The 22,256-nt window shown below is 39.5% G+C and overlaps 1 protein-coding gene across 1 annotated transcript; it reads right to left on the bottom strand.

The window, feature by feature from the left end:
* Positions 1-82: 82 nt before the first annotated feature.
* On the bottom strand, positions 83-20,208 carry LOC134294848 (leucine--tRNA ligase, cytoplasmic-like). The gene is made up of 9 exons (XM_062966608.1): positions 20,053-20,208; positions 13,388-13,506; positions 11,294-11,381; positions 9,719-9,799; positions 7,430-7,564; positions 5,787-5,948; positions 4,972-5,084; positions 1,569-1,636; positions 83-339 (listed from the first exon to the last, which is right to left on the bottom strand). The coding sequence occupies exons 1-8, from the start codon at positions 20,056-20,058 to the stop codon at positions 1,630-1,632; spliced, it is 711 nt and encodes a 236-aa protein (XP_062822678.1). The 5' UTR covers positions 20,059-20,208; the 3' UTR covers positions 83-339; positions 1,569-1,629.
* Between the last annotated feature and the right edge of the window lie 2,048 nt (positions 20,209-22,256).

The raw sequence follows: 22,256 nt of genomic DNA, 5'->3' as shown, positions 1-22,256 counted from the left end.
GTGAAGGTGAGAAATGACACACAGCATTCCTTTGTAAACATTCTTCAGCACTCTCTTCCCAATCCATGGACACAACCCCCAGCCCTTTAAATCACTTTGGTCATGATGCTCACCTCTCCCATCAGTTCCTTCACAACAGGCACTACTCCATTTATCTTTGTAAAGCCTTGATAGGACATATTCCTGGCAGCTCTCTGCGTGCAAATAAAAATATCCCCATTCAGGGTCTCAAAACCAATATACTTCATGTCAGGGCGAACCCAACAATTAGTTTGCCCAAACATGGTCTCTGGTCTGAGAGTTGCAGCTACCAAAAAAATATTCTTTCCCTTAAGGCCACTGCAAAAGAAAGGAAAGGGAGTTCAGGAAAATAGTTTAGAAAAAAACACAATGCTCAAAGAACAAAATCCAGCATTTTACAAAAAACAAATTCTATAATCTAGTGCCAATATCCCTTTATATGTGTCATTATCTATGAAGCAAGCATTCTTAAATTTGTTTCAATTAATCTAGGAACGCAACTAAGATATACTAATTTATATTCAGATTAATACCAAGAAGCAGTAATCTAGTTGGTTCCATCCACAACAATCTGGTCCATTTTTCTCCTCAACTAACATAACTTCTGTGAATACACATATACAAATATCCCCCACTTATTCAACACATTAAGGATCACAGCACAGTCGAAAAGTGGAAATGGTTGATAAACAGAATCTAGTTCTTTTTTAAGTTTGCAAATGCAATTCGGTACACAAGATGGTGCTGAGTCAACTAAAAGAATAAAGATGGTGCTGAGTCAACTAAAAGGATTGGGAAGGCACCTGAGGTGGGAAAAACAGTGTGCCAAATTGATGAGAGACAAAAATGCAGCATGCAATCAAAAGAATGAATCACATGTTGAAAATATAGTTCAGGATATAATTTAGAACAGTTAAAAGAGTGACAACAAGAGAGATTTCGAAAATTAGGGGACAATTATACAGAAGTCTGTATACACAATCAATAATCAAGCATTGTTCTTGGTCTGACTTATACTAAATAGTACATTCCTTGGCATACCTACTCAGAAGTAATATACCGTATGTTTAAATGTTTGTTTTGCTGTATTCATCTTTCCACTGGCAATCTCAAGGTGACATACACGGCTCTCCTTTTTCCTGATTGATCTTTCAACCACGCCAGGGCGTAGGTCAAGCTAAGATACAATGTGGCCTAAGATGACCCCCACCAGTTTTATGGCTCAGTGGGGTCTGGAATATAGAGCTCCCTACATAACGACCACTACAGCTCAATTCAGCGCAAGTAACCCTCACAAGAAGTGTATGTTCTACCTTCTCAAGGATATGCTTTAAACAGTTTAAATGCTAGAAATATTTTACATTTCTACAATGATTTTTGTAAGTTTTTATCTGCGTGTGTTTTTATCTGTTATCTAGAAAAAGTAAGATTTTATCAGGGGTAGGAAATAGCTCAATACATACATTTTGTAAAATTTCTACAAAAAACTTCAAAGTATTTGAGAGTTCTTCCTAATTTGAAGAACAAATATTACCCTAGAAACTTACCTTAACTTCACAGGGTAAGGTTCTACCACCTTCATTTTGATCAGGGTATATTCTTGAGGTCCTACACCCTAAGGGCCAATAGACAAACAGTGAGTTCAAGACTTCTATCTCCGGCATCCATGGGTACTTCAGAATCTGATCAGACAAACTAGCTTTCATTTATTAAAGGAGGGAAAAATCAATGTGTTCAATACCAACTCAGTTCTAATCCTTCTAATGAATGCCTGCTTACTTAAGGAATGGCCCATCTATTTCAAAAAACAAAACTTTCAGCATGTCTCATGAAGAAAGTGGAATGTACCAGATATGAGAACAGAAACCAGAATTCTAACAGCCTCCCTCCAAAGCATGTATTCTTATAATGTAGTAAGTTTTCTTTTCCCTCTGAATAACTAACTCCGCTACAGTCAATCCCCAAGTTATGAACAAGATAGATTCTGGAGGTTTGTTGTCAACTTGAATTTGTTTGTAAGTCAGAACAAGTACAGTTTTCAGTGTAACTCCAGCCATATCTACACACACTTTGGATAGCATATATCTATATATATAAATGAGTGATGGCATCATGGCGACCAACAAAACAAAAAAACTACAGGCCTCCCAACCTCAAAATTTGACAACACAACCCATCATCCACGGCTCCAGTAAGATACAACAAAAAGAAAAGAAAAATAAAGTCCTAATTAGAGGGAAAGGAATAATTGTTTTTATCCAATTGCTGCCAGTTAGAGGACTAATCTCTGCCCACTTGGTCTCCTAGCAACCAACTCAGCCAAGGGGACAGGCAGATTTAGGCCTCACTTAGGCTTCTTCCACAGATTATCTAATTTGCACTGGATTATATGGCAGTGTAGACTCAAGGCCCTTCCACACAGCTATATAACCCATTTATAATCTTATGTTATCTGCTTTGCACTGGATTATCTTGACTCCACACTACCATATAATCCACTTCAGTGTGCATTTTATACAGCTGTGAAGAAGGGGCCTCATATAATCCAGTTCTAAGCAGATAATTTAAGATTATCAATATACAGTAGAGCCTCACTTATCCAACATAAACAGGCCGGCAGGATAAGTGAATATATTGGATAATAAGAAGGGATTCAGGAAAAGCCGATTAAACATCAAATTAGGTAATCATTATACAAATTAAGCACCAAAACATCATATTATACAACAAATTTGACAGAAAAAGTAGTTCCATGCGCAGTAATGCTATGTAGTAATTACAATAGAGTCTCACTTATCCAACACTCGCTTATCCAACGTTCTGGATTATCCAATGCATTTTTGTAGTCAATGTTTTCAATATATCGTGATATTTCGGTGCTAAATTCATAAATACAGTAATTACTACATAGCATTACTGCATACTGAACTACTTTTTCTGCCAAATTTGTTGTCTAACATGATGTTTTGGTGCTTAATTTGTAAAATCATAACCTAATTTGATGTTTAATAGGCTTTTCCTTAATGCCTCCTTATTATCGAACATATTCGCTTATCCAACATTCTGCTGGCCTGTTTATGTTGGATAAGTGAGACTCTGCTGTACTGTATTTACAAATTTACCACTAAAATATCACAATGAATTTAAAACACTGACTACAAAAACATTGATTACGAAAAGGCAGACTGCGTTGGATAATCCAGAACATTGTATAAGTGAATGTTGGATAAGCCGGCTCTTCGGCTTAGAAATGGAGATGAGCACCAACCCCCAGAGTCAGACATGACTGGACTTAATGTCAGGGGAAAACGTTTACCCTTTACCTTAACTACCACCAATTCCTCAATACTTTATTTCCCATACCACCAGACTTCGCCACAGCAATGCGTGGCCGGGCACAGCTAGTCTATATATAAAAAAATGTAATGTGCGTTTTCCCATGGAGTAAACAACAAAACCACTGAACCAAATCACACCAAATTTGGCCACAAAAGACATAGTCATCAAATCTATGTCTTTCCATCAAAAAACCTAGAAAAATAAAGTCCAAATTACAGAAGACAAGGAAGCGCCGTTCTCCCCCTGGCTTCCAGTCAGGAGGGTAGACCCCGCCCCCTTTAGGCCACGCTCACTTTGTGTCCTAGCAACCCCCTCAGCCACAATGGCTGAAGGTTCACTTAGGCCTCTTCCACACTGCACATAAAATACAGATTATCTGATTTGAACTTAATTATATGGCAGTGTAGATTCAAGGCCCTTCCACACAGCTATCTAACCCAGAATGCCAAGGCATATAATCCACAGTATTGGCTTTGAACTGGATTATTTTGAGTCCACACTACCATATAATTCAGTTCAATGCAGAAGGGGCCTCATATAATCCAGTTTAAATAAAATAATACAAGATTATAAATATAATATATAAAATTACTGTGCTATAATAAAATAGAACAATATAATCTCTACAATCAGGACAGTAAATAAAGAACAACACTCTGAAAACAGGGGAATCCCAGACAGGAAACAATCAGGACCAGCTAACACCTCCCAACAAACTATTCCCCCAGGGAGGAATCAGTCAGGCTTTGAAACTACAAGGCCATTCAATGCTAATTGCCCTCTTTCTCTGCACACCCTCCACCTCAAAGTCATTATTATTATTATTATTATTATTATTATTATTATTATTAGGTTGCTGTGAACCATGACAATGAATACAACCAGGCACCCAGCATTACAAAACTCTGCAACCAGGACAGTAAAAAAAGAACAACACTCTGAAAACAGGAGAATTCCAGACAGGAAACAATCAGAGCCAGCTAATCACCTCCCAACAAAGGATTTCCCCAGGAATGAATCAGCCCAGCTTTGAAACTACAAGGCCATTCAATGCTAATTGCCCTCTTTCTCTGCACACCTCCACCTCAGAGTCATTATTATTATTATTATTATTATTATTATTATTATTATTATTATTATTATTTCAATTATTTTATTGGGTTGCTGTGAACCATTACAATGAATAAAACCAGGCACCCAGCATTATAAAACTCTACAACCAGGCCAGTAAATAAAGAACAACACTCAGAAAACAGGGAAATACCAGACAGAAAACAATCAGGGCCAATAAACACATCCCAATAAAAGATTCCCCCAAGGAGGAAACAACCAGGCTTTGAATCTATTAATTTATTTAAAAGCCTTGAACTAGTAACCATAGTTTTGGACAAGGAAAGTGTCCCTACCGCATCACTGATATATCAAATCCACATTAAGGATACCTGGGCATCCCAAATTCCAAAGATACAGTAAATGTATTTATATGCCCTGTAGAACTATAATCAAATAATCACATCAGCAAACTTTATGGAACAGAGCAAGCAGGTAAGCCAGGAGCCTTTAGTCAACCCCTACTTTTATAGAATGAAAACATCAAGAAAATATACTTACCGTTTTCCAAATTTTATTTTATTTCTTTCTCTCAGGGTGAGAAACTGCCATCGTACAAAGGAATCATAATAAGGGTTGACATCAGTGGTAACAAAAGAGCGCCTCCAATCAATCTGGAAATTCATAAAAAAAAAGAATAGTCTAATCATGTTTCCAAACTTTCTGTGAAATTTTGAAATGCAATTAGGAGTTTCCTTTTTCACTTGTAGGACATAAGTCATGACTGTTGTGAAAGTAATTATTGGTGCACAAGAAGGCTTTAGATATTAATTACTTGTCCAAGTGGACAATAACTTTTAAAATGAGGATGGAGAACAGGTAGCTCTCCAGTTGTTGAATTACAACATCCATCAGCCCTCATCAATAACTATACTGGCTAATTGAAGTCTGAAAAGTTCTGGAGTGCCATTCCAATGCTTTAAAATCTTTTCAGAAGTGGAATGTAACATAGCACAGTCCTTTGTTGCTTGATGAGGGGAGAAATGAACCCTCATAACAAAGCTAACCAAGAGCCTTGCATGAACTCGAACAGCACTCAGATGTCTAGCAGCAGTAGTTGCTCTGTTTGATTCCAGTTCTTAAAAGCTATTTCCCCAAAAATAATAACAGTTTTTCAAATGCTGTCATGAATAGACAGATATGTTTAGGAAATGTTCTTACATAGCATTTAAATGTATGTGATTGAATATTTTATTATAAAAGTCTACAGCTTAACATAAAAATTACAGGAACACACAAAGAAAAAAATCTCTGACTATCAATCTAAGACAAACATTTCTTTTGAAGAAGCATTTCAGAAAGAAAGTAACATGTACCTTGAGCCCCATGCTCTTTAAATCTTGAATGGCTAAAGGCGGGAAATAATCAAGCCAATGCTCAGCTTCGGAGAACTTCACTATCTCTTCATCAGAAAGACCTAAAGATTTCATGATTCCCCACTGGTATTTTGAAGAGCCAGTTTTGGCAGCAGCCTTACTCTTTAAAGGAAATGAGAAAGAAAGTTAACCTTGCTTACTTATGTTCAGAAGAACTTTGAGACAAGGATCAAAGTGATGTAAAGAATGCAGCTCGAATAGGTTCACTACCTTTTTGTTCACATTTAAGAATAACTTATGCAAATGTAACTACTGTATTTCTGCAAGGTAAATAATCTTCCAAAAGGATATAAAGCTGCCTTTTAAGTGGCCATCTTGGGCCTCATCTAAGAATGTTTTTTTTCTCTCTGCAAGTCCACTAGTTGAAGAAAGGGAGAGAGGAGGGATTGGGGAAAAATGCAGATAAAGCTAAAGACTTCATCCCCACTTTTCAGTCTGACCTCATTCATTAGAACAGTGGTTCTCAATCTGTGGGTCCTCAGGTGTTTTGGCCTACAACTCCCACAAATCCCAGCCAGTTTACCAGCTGCTAGGATTTCTGTTGTAGCTCAGCCCGAGCCAGGGATTGGGCCCATTCAGCCAGTAATTGTCCCTGCACCTGCATTGCCAGAAGACTCTGGGTTTGGGCCTGACATGCAGTCAGATTGTCTCAGTAGATTCTGGAACGAGAGACCGAATGATTGCAAGCAGGCATTGTGAACCACATTCCTCTCAGCAGACAAGGCCAGATCACCAGGTGCCAGATGGGCATTCTAGTTTAGAGGAGGATAATGAGTTTGACAGGAAGGGACTGATAACTCATCAAAGGAGGGAATGAGAATGTTTGCAGAGAAGTAAACGACTGCTTTTGAAGTGCTCTAATGGTTTTCTCATGAGAAAGCGTTTTCTCATGGAAGAAAGACCTTGGATTTTCCTTAAATGCCTGGTTCTTCTCTGCCATAGCAGAGGTGGCAACATTGCAATTCAAGATAGAAAGATCTTTGCTCCGTGTTCCTGTATATTCTTGCAGCTGTGGATTGGCTTCAAGTCCCAGCCTTGTGTTGCCTTTGAATCCAGTTAATTGTTCCAGTAACTTTGCTGTTTGGATTCCTATTACCTTGGATTACCTTGGAGTTTGATCCTGCAATCTAGTCTTGTTTTCCTGTGGTTCCAGTTTGTCTCATGCCTTAGAATTGATTCTTGTTTGGACTATTCTTGATGCCTTTCGTGGGACTGAGTTCGATATCTGGTTTGGACTATGGTTTTTGAGTGATTTTCTTAGACTCTTGCTTTAAGATTTTCAAGTACATTACTCTTGTGGATTTAAACCCATTTTATTGACTGAACTTTATTTGCTTGTGCTTACTGATAACCTTCAATAAACAGCTTGTTTGCTTATATTCTGGGGCTCCAGTGTGGTTTTGAGGTGTCTACGCAGCCTAGGGGTGCAACAGTTTCTGGGAGTTGAAGACCAACACTTCTGGGGACCCACAGGTTGAGAACCACTGCACTAGAATACAGCCAACAAATTTCCCTTATAGAAATGCAACTCTCACCGGGGGGGGGGGAGGGGGGAGATTCCACACTACTGCTTTAAGATTCACCTTTTTGCCTTTAGCCTTGTCTTTGATGACAACTTCTTCCTCCTTGGAGTCCTCCTCCTCCTCCTCTTCTTCATCAGGGAATTCTGGTGGGCAGCCATACAGCTCCATTTCTCTTTTCAGTTTATCTGCACATGCCTAAGAGAAAATCCAGAGTGGCTAAGTAACTGTAACACAAGCAACAATTCATACACATAAATGTCAGAATAAAATCATTTCACTATATAGAACTGAAGCATGCTGAAGCATGAGGTTTTTAGACAAATGGATCTAATTTACATATGTTTTAATTTTTATAATGTATTTTAATGATGTATTTTTATAGTTTTAATTCATTATATGTACTGTTTTTGTTTTATTATTATGTTCTTGGCAGTAAATGTTGCCAACTGTGTAAGCCGCCCTGAGTCCCCCCGGGTGAGAAGGGCGGGGTATAAATTCTGGAAATAAATAAATAAATAAACTTGTCTGAATGCCCCTCTATGGCAACATTAAATTTAATAATAGTAGGTTTGGACAAACTAAGGCCCAGGGTCCGTATATAGCCCCTGGACACTTACCTCAGGCCCTCCTCATTTTCCCTGTCCTCTTGGCATGAGAACACGGTGGCTTGGCATGAGAACACGGTGGCTCTGCTCTGAAGCATTCTCTACCACTGCACGGCTCACCCTCGACCCGGCATAAGGACGGTGCGAGCAGCATCGTCCTTATGGTGAGAGGACGGCCCAAGGAAGGCACGGAGTGACTGAAAGCCCTCCGGAGCATTCTCAGCCATCGCCTGTCTCACCCTCCTCCCAACATAATGCTGAGAGGACAGCCAAAAATCGGGGGAAGAAAATTGCAGCAATCACATGTCTCATTTTCCTCCTGGAATGGGCAAGCAGCCTCATCCTTATGCCAGGAGGACAACCTTAGGATGACCCAGGCCCTGCCCCACCCCCTCCAAGCCCCACCCTCTCAAAGGCCCTCTCCCTCCCGAGCTCGTCCAACCCAGCTCGTGCGCAGCCGCCCTCCTTCTCGACCTGGTCCGCCCCTCAGTTGGGCCCACAATTCGGCCCCAAGGCAAAAAAACTTAGGTTGATTTCCCAGAAATGTGGTTACTTTGCTGACTGAGAATGAGGACATCCATTAAAATGGGACCTCAGCCTTCTTGCTTCCCAAGGAGATAAGGAGCAGGAGTCAGCTCTTCATCCTTCTCACCCCAATTTTGGCAAGTATAAGGAAAAAGGATCTGTATGAGGCTTCCTACTCAGATAAGGCTATTCTCTCATTTATCTTTCCCTCTAGATAACCTAGTATTATCTCCTACACTCTTCCAGAGAGCCACCACCCTTCCAAAGTACCAGAAGTATCACTAGGGTGTGGAGGACAAATTGGGAAACAGGAAAAAAACCCTTTACTCCTTCCCTCCAATACCAATGGGACCCTGCTTGGTCCAAGTCTGGACTTAACTAATTCATCAGGACTGGTTACAGGGAACAAATAAGATATATTGACAGCCATCTTGATTCCATGCCTAATTAAAAATCCTAGTGGTGACATATTAAGTCCTATAAAACTTGGATCCAGCCTAATTAATAATAAATATCCCCCTATATAAGCCTCGGTTTTAATATCCAAAGGGGAGGCCTTCCTCAGTCCTACCACCGATGAAAAAAATGGAGATGATTTTCTTCGTGGCTCTCAGGCAGTTGCACTCTTACAAAAAAGTAGCTCTGATTTCCTTCCACAACCAGACAATTTTTTAAAGAAGGCATTTTACTGTTTACTGGTCTTTTAATGGGAGGGGGCCTGCTTACAGTTATTTTCACAATTATGCTCAAATTAATATGATAGCTTTTTAAAAATCTTTTTTATAATCATTTTTGAAGATATATGTCATCTACGAAAACTGAGAGAACTTTCAAAAGCAGAATGTGGGTTTACAGTTCATAAAGCATAACAAAAAACCTACAGGTCATGCCCACATATTTGGGAACAATTAATGTTACTCTATTAATCCCAGCATATCGCTTTAAGCAAACAAGCAAAGTATGAGCAATTGCTATGTCATCTACAAGAGCATCAGTAGAAATTGCAGGTAATCATTTCCCATGATATGAAAGACATTCTCATACCTTTCACCTCAATACACTAACAGAATTTATACATTACACACTGCTTCATCTCAGTGCCAACATGTAGCAGGCAAATGTCAGTTAAAATGATTCCTTAGAACAAAAAAATGGGTGTTGTCTTAACTGGAGAGTGAACTGTTTCGTCTATATGCAGAAAGCAGATCCTTAATTTTACCTTAATGGGCATCCCAGTACAATGCAACCCAAAAGGGAAGAGGCAAGCTTTTCCTTTTAGCTTCTGGAATCCAACTGCAAACTATATGAAACACAAGAACATCAACAAGCTTTAAGCAATAAAAGACTAGGATAAAAAAAAGAGAGGTTAAATATTAATGGGTGGATTAGGACCCATAGAAACTACAGTGTTCCCTCACTACTTCGCGGTTCACTTTTCGCGGATTCTCTGTTTTGCGATTTTTCAATAAACTCTAAAAGAATATTATAAATCATAAAAAAATTACAATTTACAGCCTAAGGAAGGGAGGAAGAAGCCAAAGGGAGAGAAAAGGAGCCCAAGCAGCAACGGGAGGAGAAGGAGGCAATTTATCAACACACGATTGGTTGATAAAGACTTAAAATAGTGTATAACTATTAAAATAATGTATAAGTATTGAAATAAATATAGTGTTCCTACTTCGTGGATTTTCACTTATTGCGGGTGGTCCACTTAACCCCCGCAATGTGAGGGATCACTGTATTTGTATTTAGTGGTAAAAGGTTAAAATGTTCTGAAAACACACTGTTTTCTAAGGTAAAGTGTGCATAAACTATATAGATTGTGAAAATAATATAAAAAGTAAAATAAATAATGCTAACTCTTGTATTATTAGCAATAAAAGACAATATTTTATGTATTTATTTTCGTTTACTTTTATCCCACCTTTCTCCCAATATAGGGACTCAAGGTGGCTATATAGTACCTGCAACATTACTTGAGGAGTGGGTTTGAGGGGAAGGTAATGAGGATGTTACAAAAATCACATTTCAAGTGTAGAATAATAAGAAAGAATCAAGTTGTACTTGTGTAATACACAATGTTTTCTAGTTATTTTTAAAAAATTAGAAGCATTTTGAGAGATATTTTTAAACTATATGTCCATTTCCTAACAATTTTAAACACGCCTCACCACAAAAAAGAATAGTATGATGATTACTTGTCCAACATTGGAATACACATTGTTTTATTTTTCACATATTTTAATAAGTAATGGGAATGGAGGATCTCTCAAAATCCTATTTACAGCAAATAAATTGAGAAGCAGCCATAGGGTACATCTATACTGTAGAATAAATGCAGTCTGACACCACCTTAACTGCTATGGCTGAATGCCATGGAATCATGGAAACAAAGTCATGAAGAATATCTAGCTTGTCTCTTCATTTGTTAGTGTGAAATATCATGTATATTTTCCATGGATCTGCAGAGTAAAATAAAACATTACTTCTGAATGATGAAAGTGTGAATACGAACTCAGAAGGCTTAAAGACTAAAATGATAAACCACCATTTCGTTGTCGAAGGCTTTCATGGTCAGAATCACAGGGTTGTTGTGTGTTTTCCGGGCTGTATGGCCATGTTTCAGAAACATTCTCTCCAGATGTTTCGCCCACATCTATGGAAGGCATCCTCAGAGGTTGTGAGGTATATTGGAAAGAACTAAACAAGGAACCTTCTTTTTTTCCTTTTTTTTTGGGGGGGGGGGGGGAAGGGCTTGTGGAAACAGCTACCAAGAGGAAAAAATAATACTTACCTCACACTTAGATAAAGAAAATGTGTGTCCTAGATGAAGCCGGCCATTCATGTATGGGTACGGAAAGGTGGCAAAGTATTTTCCATTGCTGAGTAAAAATTACAAAACAAAAAAACACATCAAAATGTAAAACTTAAACTACAAGATGAATTCAGCAATCCAATATGCCATTGCTCAGGATCATGATGCTTAAGTATTTCAATAAAAACTAGAACTGAATATAATACTATTAAAATATTGAGTACTGAAAAGAAATACTCGAAACAATAAGTTTCTCCAATTTTTGTGGTAAAATTAGGTGCCTCGGCTTATATTCGGGTTGGCTTATACTCGAGTATATATGGTATATACTTTTTAATGTTGAACTTGAAGTAGCTATATTGGTTGACCAAAATTCATTATTGATCCATTACACCAGTGATTCCCAAAGTGGGCGCTACCACCCCCTGGTGGGCACTGCAGCAATTCAGGGGGCGGTGATGGCCACAGGTGCATTTGCCATATGCATTAATACATTTATCTTTCTGTTTAATTGCTATTAAAATTAAAAAAAATAATTTCCAGGGGGCGCTGAGTAATATTTTTTCTTTTTTTTTCCAAATAATTTTTATTGAGGTTTTATTATTGTGAGGACATTCTAAGGGAAAACAGGGGAAAGGGCGTTATGGGTAAGATTGTGAGGAAGGTATGGGGAAGGGGCGGGACAAAACTAAAGGGACAAGGGTGTGTGTGGAAAAGGGTACTCTAATACGGCATAAGGAGGGTTTGGGGTAGGGATAGATCATGGGGGAAGATGGGTTGGGGTGGGAAAAGTACCCTGGCTCGGGGTGAGGCAGACTTCCGCTCTTCTATCTTCCATCTTCTTCCTTTGTTGCTTTATCTTCTTAATTCTTCTTCCATATACTCTTCGACCAGTCCGTTTCTTTCATAACTCTTCCCGTATTTTTTTTATTAAGTATATTAATTTATCCATATTTTTAATGTCCATTATTTTTTCTAGCCACATCTCTTTAGAGGGGGTGACGGTGCCTTTCCAATATTTAGCAATTACTAATCTTGCTGCTGTAATTAAATATGTATATATTTTTTCTATATTTTCTTTATTCTTTAGGTTTACTCCTTTCTCCTTTTCGTGTATGTCATAAAGCCCTAATAAATAATAATCTGGTTTACATTCTAGATTTATTTTTAAAATTTTTCTACATTCCATATTAATTATTTTCCAATATTTTTAAATCTCCTTACAGCTCCACCACATATGATAATAAGACCCAACTTGCTCCTTGCATCTCCAGCATTTGTTATCCCTATTTTTATACATTAAGCCAATTTTCTTTGGTGTTAAATACCATAATAATATTTTTTCTGGAAAGGGGGCAGTAGGCCAAATAAGTTTGGGAACCACTGCATTACATTGTGTCACTTATTATCCAATTGTCGTCTGCACTGTTGAAAAACATTCTCCTTCCAATAGAAAGGAAACTAGAACCAATAATTCATATTGGCAACTATCAGAAATAACTTTGCAGACAAGGTAAAAGCCAACAACAAAAGCAAGGTAAAAGATACAATTTCTTCATATCTCATTATATGTGTTCATACAATTTACCACTATCAAGTGTGTTGCTCAGCACAGCATTTGGCTTATCCACTGTTCTGTCAGATTAGATACTAACTGAGGTTTTACTTGAGACCTGACCTTTGGCATTCCTTGTCCATTAGGGAAAACTGAAATGTTGTCACTGGATCCCAGCATGTTCCTTCTGGTGGAGCTAGGATCCCTCAATAAAGGTGTAATCCATGCCCACTTTCTAGCAAAGGGAGCTAGAACCTGTCCTTAGGTCCTGTAACATAATCAGATTTATATCCAGCAACTTCTGTGTGTCCCCTACCATCTGTGAGCATACTACTATGTAGAAGATTAAACCCAGAACTTGCATACCTAATCCAAAGCTAAATTGATTTTCTGCTGACGTCAACAGTCTTTTAAGTCACCATCTTAAATACTAAAATGTTTGCATGTTATCCAAAACTCCTGTACAATCATTAAATCTTCTTCCAGTATTCTGTGACCTTTAGAAAGTGTACTCTTACCTTTTTTGGCTTGCGGCATCTGAGGCATTAACCTCAAATGCTCCCTCATCCTTCCATTTCTGTTGGATTTCCTTTTCAATCTTCTTCAAGAAGTCTACTTTAGCCGTTCCCTTCCGCTCCTTAGAAGATAAGAAAATTACCTTATTAAAGAGTTTGGTTTAATTAGCTTGTAAATGTCAATACAGACTCTTGCCAGAATATTGTACTGGGACTTTTCCAGTTTACACAGAATTTAAAACAATCTGAGCCTGGACATTTAACACCACAGTGCTCACAAACAAAACACCACTTATACAAAGTTAAAGTCTAATACATTAAGGAAAAATAATGAAAAAGCACTCAGCACTCCTACCCATCTTTTCAAATAAGTTTCAATTCATCTTACTTTGTTGTATCACAGTGATTACAAAATGTCAAAGCTTGCTAATCTGATAATGTATTTACGAGTTACTGCTACGCTTTGAAATATCCATTATCACCTGGATGCTTTTATCTCGAACCCCCATTAATGGATAGACAAATGACGGATCAATTATGTGAATAGGAAACAAGCAAATCCATACAAATATGACATGTTTCGCTCCAGTAAAATACATTTATTGGTGGGAGTTGACAGCATTTGTGAATTAGTACTGAACTAAAAATTGCCTCTTTAAAAATGGCAACATCATTTGACAATATATAGAGCAAGCTGTTGAGATTACATTTCAGAGAGTGTGCCAGTGCTACATGATAATCAGAAACCTAGCAATAATCATAGTCCCTGGTTATGAATTATGGCATGTTAAGGTAGCAGTCAAATAAAGATGTATTATCACATAAAATAAACATGACAACAGATCTACTCTAAATGAAATGTATACATGGGAAATGCTGTGTCAAGCCTACTCCCTATGCAATCTGCAGCCCTTAGGCATTTTCAAGAAGTCTTAATTTGAATGACCATTAGCTTTTATCTCACCCATCTCAAACCACCTCAATTTGCAGCATCGCTACTGAGGCTGCTCTGTTTTCAAACAAGAAAAACTAGAAGGCTTGATTTCTAATTTTTTTTCAATCACTGTGTGTAACAAATAAAATTATTTGTCACATTTACATGCTCCATTTCTCGCAGTGTGGGACTGAGGGCATCTCACAAACAATAAAACAAAAGTAGCACATTAGCATTAAAACAAATTAAAAACAAAAATCAACAGACACAAAAGCTGGTACCAATATGGCAAAACAGAATCTCATTCAAAACTAGAAAGATGTGAGATGAGTAGTGTGCCATATGGGAGGATCTATGTATCATAATGGCCTCTTCTATTAAGAATTCTGTACTTTTCTGTATATTCTGTACACAAAGATACATTTCTCAAGGAGTGATCCACCACACCTTCCAAAAATAAATTGAACATTGTTCCCTAGCACAGCATTAACATTTATACCAGAGGAATGAACGCAACCATTCACTTGCATGGCAGAAGGTAAAGAAGGCATTAAAGGTACCATCATAAGGTGCCAACACTGCAGATACTAAACAGGGTGTCATTCAAAAGTATGGCATTTTAAAGTTTTAGAGTTTTCTTGAACTGGTGAACAGGCTTATGCCTCTGAATACTGATGCTTCCTTAACAAACAGTGTTTCTAAAACAAACTAACTGATAAGGTTTTATCCTGGCAAAAATATGACCAAAACCGATAATATACCCATTTATTGCTTGCAGTATATGAACTAAGAACACAAAAAAAACTTTAAACATACATACACTTTGTGTTTCCCCTGATGTTAAGTCCAGTCATGTCTGAGTCTGGGGGTTGGTGCTCATCACCATTTCTAAGCCGAAGAGCCGACGTTGTCTATAGACACCTCCAAGGTCATGTGGCCGGCATGACTGCATGGAGAACCATTACTTTCCCGCCAGAGCGGTACCTATTGATCTACTCACATTGGCATGTTTTCAGACTGCTAGGTTGGCAGAAGCTGGAGCAACAGCGAGCGTTCATTCCACTCCCAGGATTTGAACCTGGGACCTTTCGGTCTGCAAGTTCAGCAGCTCAGTGCTTTAACACACTTCGCCATTGGGGCTCTTAGTGAAGTTTCATGAAGGCGACTCAAGCATGGTATGGCATGATTTGGTAACAAAACATTCAATTACAAAATACTTGTCAGAATAGAACCAATCTGTGCCATGTGGACTGACAGCACAGTTAACCTAAAGGGACTATTATCAGTCATACATTCTGTCAACTGGGCAATCTTGGCGGCTTTAAATTAGGGACTGAAGTGTTATGTAAGCTTAGAAACAATCTGACTTGTTCCTGATTAGTGAAGCATGAATGCTTCAAACCCAGCCTGTCATATTATGGCTAAGAAGGCAGACAAGTGTCAAATCACAACCAAAACATCAGACTGAGCACATCTGAAGGAGTTAGCAGTGATTCCACAGTAAGAGGCAGATTGCATCCTGGAGGGTCACTATAATCCATTTGGAAACAATGAAAAATTTCCAAGAGGAAGTAACCAAAGTCAGGGCCTTGGAAAAAAATGGAAACTTGCATGGGATTTCAGAAGGAATATTATCAGAAGCCAACCTCTGGGGATGTTTTTCGCAAGAATTGTGTTTACTTTATCTCACTTATCCAAGAAGAGATATCTGTTCTAGGAAATTATCATCATAACAAACCAATTGGACAAGCAAACACTATAAAATTTTAAAAAAGCAAAAAAGGAATTCAACACATCAAAAAGCAGATTCATAATACACCTCAGTGCTTTCATTTGTCATCTGAATGAATGCATTCAAGAAAGTATCTGGACCAGGGGTCCCCAAACTACGGTCCACAGGCCACATGCGGCCCATCAAAGCCATTTATTCAGCCCCCACAGCAGTGGCTCCCTCCTTCTCTTCCAAGGAAGGCGCGTATGGCACAAAGGAGGGAAAGGTGCGTGCCTTTCCCGCCTCCTCCCTCGCCCAATGCATGCCTTCCAAAGCTTTGCTTGTGTTTATAATGGTATTTTAATTATTATTTAATTAAGGGCCCCCAGTGGCGCAGTGTGTTAAAGCGCTGAGCTGCTGAACTTGCAGACCAAAAGGTCGCAGGTTCGAATCCGGGGAGCAGAATGAGAGCCCGGTGTTAGCCTCAGCTTCTGCCAACCTAGCAGTTTGAAAACATGTAAATGTGAGTAGATCAATAGGTACCGCTCTGGCAGGAAGGTAACACCGCTCCATGCAGTCATGCCGGCCACATGACCTTGGAGGTATCTACGGAAAAGGGAAAAGATAATGCAGTGAATACAGAACAGAGATAATATCCCAAAGACAAAGCTTCCCCATTTCCAGGGCCACAGGCCTTCTTATTATCTTGGAAGAGGCACTTAATATATCCACAGATATCTCAAAGAGATAGTTACGTTACTTTGCTGGAGCTGTGTGATGTAGATTCAGCACTGCTGCTGCTGCTTTCTCCTACTGCACTATATCAGTGCAACAAAAAATAATCTAACTATTGTCAGATGGAAAGAGCTATAAAAGTAATATAGCTCTCCTTATATTGAAGGGAGATTTAGAAGTACAGTAGAGTCTCACTTATCCAACATAAACGGGCCGGCAGAATGTTGGATAAGCAAATATGTTGGATAATAAGGAGGCATTAAGGAAAAGCCTATTAAACATCAAATTAGGTTATGATTTTACAAATGAAGCACCAAAACATCATGTTAGACAACAAATTTGACAGAAAAAGTAGTTCAATACGCAGTAATGCTATGTAGTAATTACTGTATTTACGAATTTAGCACCAAAATATCACGACGTATTGAAAACATTGACTACAAAAATGCGTTGGATAATCCAGAACGTTGGATAAGCGAGGCTTGGATAAGTGAGACTCTACTGTATTCCAAAATTAGGTAGTATCTGGCTGTAATCAGATTGATGACACTATCCTTGACTTTGGAAATTTGCTACATACTGACAGCCACAGGACTGGTTCATAGGCCACCATTTTAAATGTAACTAATTTAGGCTACGACATCCACAATCTTGTGTCATTGGTCATGCTGGATGAAACAGATGAGAGCTGCATATTCAAAAATCTGGACATCTAAAGATTCCTCGCCACTGCACTCAGGCTATACTGATCCCAGCCTGCTGAATTATATAGGCTTTTATAATTTTGGTAAATTCCGACTCAAATACTACAGTAACAACAAAATCATTATTTTGTAATGGGACGCAAGGGCCCTTCTAGTTATTGTTTTCTGGCAGGCTAATATAGCTACTACTCCAAAACATATTGACAGAGTAATCAGATGCAAAGAGAACAAGGCATCTTGTTTGTCTTACATTTATCAGACCTTATTCATTCATGAGCCCCCAGTCGCACAGCAGGTTAAACCACTGAGCTGCTGAACTTGCTGACCAAAAAGTAGCCAGTTCAAATCCGGGGAACGGGGTTTGCTCTCAATGTTAGCCCCAGCTTCTGCCAACCTAGCAGTTCAAAAACATGCAAATGTGAGTAGATCAATAGGTACCACTCTGGCGGGAAAGTAACAGTGCTCCATGCAGCCATGCCGGCCACATGACCTTGGAGGCATCTATGGACAACACCGGCTCTTCAGCTTAGAAATTGAGATGAGCACCAACCTCCAGAGTCGGACATGACTAGACTTAATGTCAGGGGAAAACCTTTATCTTTACCTATTCATTCATGAACAGCTTTAAATGGCAGATTATTTCTGGTCTTTCGATTATTTGGGTGAACAATCTATGGCATATTTCATCTCCTTAGGGTGACCATAAGGAGGAGCATGGATCCAATATCTTTACCAGTTGAAAAGGAGAGAATGTTAGCAGTGAAGCAGCTACATTTATTTATTTATTTATTATTTGCCCCATTTATACCCCGCCTTTCTCACCCCGGAGGGGACTCAAGGCGCCTTACATATGGCACAATTTGATGCCCCAAAACACATATAAAATCAAAGCTTAAAATATTAAATATTTAAAAATTTAGACATAAAAATTTAAACATTACAACAGTTAAAAATCATGGTCTAAAGCCATTCCAAGGTCATTATACATTTTAGACATCCATTCTTGCACTGCACAGTTATCCAAAAGGTTGATCCCAGAGCCAGGTCTTCACTTTCCATCTGAAGGCCAAAAGGCTAACCTTACAACGCTGGGGAGGGAGTTCCACAGCCGAGGGGCCACCATTGAGAAGGCCCTGTCTCTCATCCATGCCAGCCATGCCTACGAAGCAGGCGGGACTGAGAGCAGGGCCTCCCCAGATGATCTTACTCTTCGAGGTGGTTCACTACGATGCTAGTGTATCCCTGCTATACAAGTGTTACATCATTCTCTGCTGCAAGCTGCCTTTGCATCTTATAGAAAATATTCCTCTCTTCTACAATACTCATTCCATTGGCAGATGACATGTTCATGGAAGAAATAGCGGGGAGTGGGGGAGACTCAAGAGGGATGACCTGCATAATTGGGTAATTTGGGATATGTGCTGTAGTCGTTTTAATTGGGACTACAATTCTGGAGACCAAAGCTCGAATCCTCTCAGCCATGAATTCCACTGGGTGACCTTGAGCAAGCCATGCTCGGATTCAGAGGAAGGCAATGGCAAACATCTTCTGAACAAATATTGTCAAGAAACCCTGTAACAGGTAGGCTTGTGCATGGATTCGTTTTGGCTGTTTGCCTTCGGCCTGTTCGGAAGTCCGTAATGGCATGGGCTCCACCGCCATTTTTTTTACTGGTGGCAACAGAACAGAACTTCCTCACTGTGAGAGCTGTTCAGCAGTGGAACTCTCTGCCCCAGAGTGTGGTGGAGGCTCCTTCTTTGGAGGCTTTTGAGCAGAGGCTGGATGGCCATCTGTTGAGATTGCTTTGAATGCGATTTTCCTGTTTTTTGACAAGGAATTGAACTGGATGGCCCATGAAATTTCTTCCAACTCTATGAATGCCTAAAATGACAGGAAGGGAGCCTGGGAAGCCCCCTCCCCCCATTGCTGCCAATGGGCCGGACTGCAAATGAATCTTTCAACTTCCCAGATCAAAAATGGATTTCTGTCCTGCCGAATTTGGGAGGCTCCCGAAAAATGGATCGGGACCCCTACCGAAATCCAGGACACCGAATGAATTGCGGTTTACCCGGATTGCATGAACCCAGTAAAAGGTTCAGATTAAGATCACCATAGATTGAAAACAACTGGAAGAAATACATTATCAATTGATTCTTTAAACAAGATATCCTAGATCCATCTTCATGATCTCTTAAACATTGTCATGGGTTTAATCCAATGGTGATATTGCCATCATTGTCAACAACAAGTTTTGTTGTTAATTGCCATAAAGTCAACCTCAACTGATGGCAAACCCATGAAAGAGACCTCCAAGACACCCCTTTGATCAACAGCCCTGTTCAGGCCTTGCAGATTCAAGACTGTGGCTTCCATTCGGCGGCTGAAGGGGAAAAGGAAAGGGCCTGAGGCTGTTGGGAATTAGGGTAGTTGAAGTCCAAAACACTCGGAGGGCCCACGTTTTCCCATGCCTGCTTTAGAGCATATTCCACACCACCCGGCCTTAAAATAACAGGGGCTGCCCACCCAGCCATCGTGCCTCTCTGCCCCAGCTCAACGCCAAGAGGGAAGCGGCTCGAGCATTCACCGTCATCGCGCCTTGACACTCCGTCTGCCGACAGCTGCTCGCTCACTTGCTCGCTCTTCTCTTCCACTCCACGCCGCCGGTCCTCCCACAATGCAACCACAGAAGATGCAATCCGGGCTCCTCGCAAAGGCCACTGGGAAGTGGAGTTCGCACGCCGTCCAGACGCGCACTGACGACGGTGCGTCGAACTATGACTCCCGGCAGGCACAGCGCTGGCCGCTCGCTGACGGTATCTCCTCACCGCCAGGCCGTTCCTGGACTTGGCTACTATGACTCCCATGGTGCACTGCGACTGGGACGTTCCAAAAAAACGAGGGGGGGGAGCCACAGAACTTAACTCTTGATGGGATGAACCCGTGAGAGGAAGAGCGCTCCCGCTGGCCATGAAACATTGGCAGCTTTAGGAGAATCTTTGATTTCTGCTTCCTGTGATAAACGTGCTTTTGTTCTCAAGGACTGGCTCCTTTTGGCTGAGCAATGCTTCGCTGCTACTCGGACCCCTCGCTGAGAAATAATACAGCCAATGCATATTATCTGCAGACATTCTGAAGAAGTTCTTTCGCTGGGTTGCTGCGAGTTTTCCGGGCTGTATGGCCATTTCCAGAAAACTCACAGCAACCAAGTGATTATGGCCATGAAAGCCTTTGACAACAACCAGAAAATGCTTCTACATCTTCAGTCTTCTATGCTGAGAGAAATACACTGTCCAATTAATTTAACTGATCAATTAACCTGCTTTTTTTTTTTTTTGCACCTAGGGTCATGATTTGCATGTCTCTCAAGTTTTATTACAATTCCATTTCACTCTTACAACTGTGTGAATATGCTTTATATCCTAAGGCTTGAACCTTGCTCTACTGTCTCTGAAGAAGTGAATTTATATCCACAAAATCCGTGCCAAAATAAAATACTATTTTGCTGCTGCATTCCTTCTAATTCTCTTTTATTCTACCTTCCTCCCTTTTTTATATTCCAGAAGACTAGCATGGCTGCTTCTTTGAAACCGTCTAAAATTCTGGCCACTTGAAATGTTAAGTACAGTAAATCACAACAGTGACCACACATACATCTTGAAACATTGAGACATAATCCAACCACAAAGTTAAGCAGACTGAAGTCCAACTGATTTTAAGTAAAATGCGAAGATTATGCTTAACAGATCAATAGAGGTGTCAACAATTGTGAGGACTCTGCACTTGTCCCCGAAAGCCAGCTGCTGATTCTGTCTTTGTATGAGGGTAATGTGGAAGATTGTAGATCTCCAAAGCACAGCATCTTTCTAGGCAGATGTTTGAACAGCTTACCAACCCACTCCACACACAGTATCTAGCAGAGAAAGAAATCAAACTTCATATGGTACACAAAAGTAATCAATACAGGTTCACCTTGATGAAAGGTAAAAAAGAAATAATACTACATGATATCAGAAAAGTTAGAGTAGCACATCCAGAAATAAATGTTTTAACATATGTTTCACGAGAGATAAAGAGAGAGGGGTGTGAAAGCGGATGAAATACCTGAGAACAAAGGAAAGGCTATGGTGATACAGGAAGAGTAGGTGTGAATGAACACACAAACAGGAACTAATAAACATGCTGTGTCTAAACTTCTACATACAGTCTATAGTAGTCCATAAGCATACATCGGTTGCTAGCTGGAACAGTTTGACTTCGGAAAGATCCTTCTCTGGGATTACATTCCTGTTGCCTCTTACTCTTACCTGGGAGTAAGAATCACTGAACACAATGGGACTCATTTCTAAGTGGATGTATATCATTTTATTGTAAAAAATGTGTTTGTGAAAACATACATTAGATAAAAAGGTATATACTGAACACTTTAACATGATGAAATTATACAGGGATCAAGATGTTCATTCAATCTGTAGTTGACAAGTATTCACTTACAATTCACTAAGAATTACTCCAGATCCATTATAAAGACTTGAGACCACAAGTTGTATTGCAAATAAAAACAAATAATTTTGCAATCTGGTTTGTATATGCTTTTCTAAGTCAGGCTATTATAATTACAGACCGCACAATTTAATACATCATCTATTGAGAATTCTTGTTGCTTATATGGCTCTTATCTACACTGACCCTTTTATGCAGTTTCAAACCAGTACTGAAGTAAGTAGTTTTGCTGTGTGCAAATGATTACACAAGAAATCCTGGAACTAGTTTGAGGCCCAGATTGCAATT

This window comes from Anolis carolinensis, unplaced genomic scaffold, assembly GCF_035594765.1.
Source record: "Anolis carolinensis isolate JA03-04 unplaced genomic scaffold, rAnoCar3.1.pri scaffold_25, whole genome shotgun sequence".
NCBI classification, from domain to species: Eukaryota; Metazoa; Chordata; class Lepidosauria; order Squamata; family Dactyloidae; genus Anolis; species Anolis carolinensis.
Note: the sequence above shows the minus strand (reverse complement) of the source record. Positions and strands in the feature narration are given on the sequence as shown.

Coding starts and splice junctions, on each gene's coding strand:
- LOC134294848 (XM_062966608.1), bottom strand. Junction 9,800..11,293: donor TTTCTTTATCTAAGTGTGAG/GTAAGTATTATT, acceptor TGTTTCATATAG/TTTGCAGTTGGATTCCAGAA. Junction 5,949..7,429: donor ACAAGGCTAAAGGCAAAAAG/GTGAATCTTAAA, acceptor TTTCCTTTAAAG/AGTAAGGCTGCTGCCAAAAC.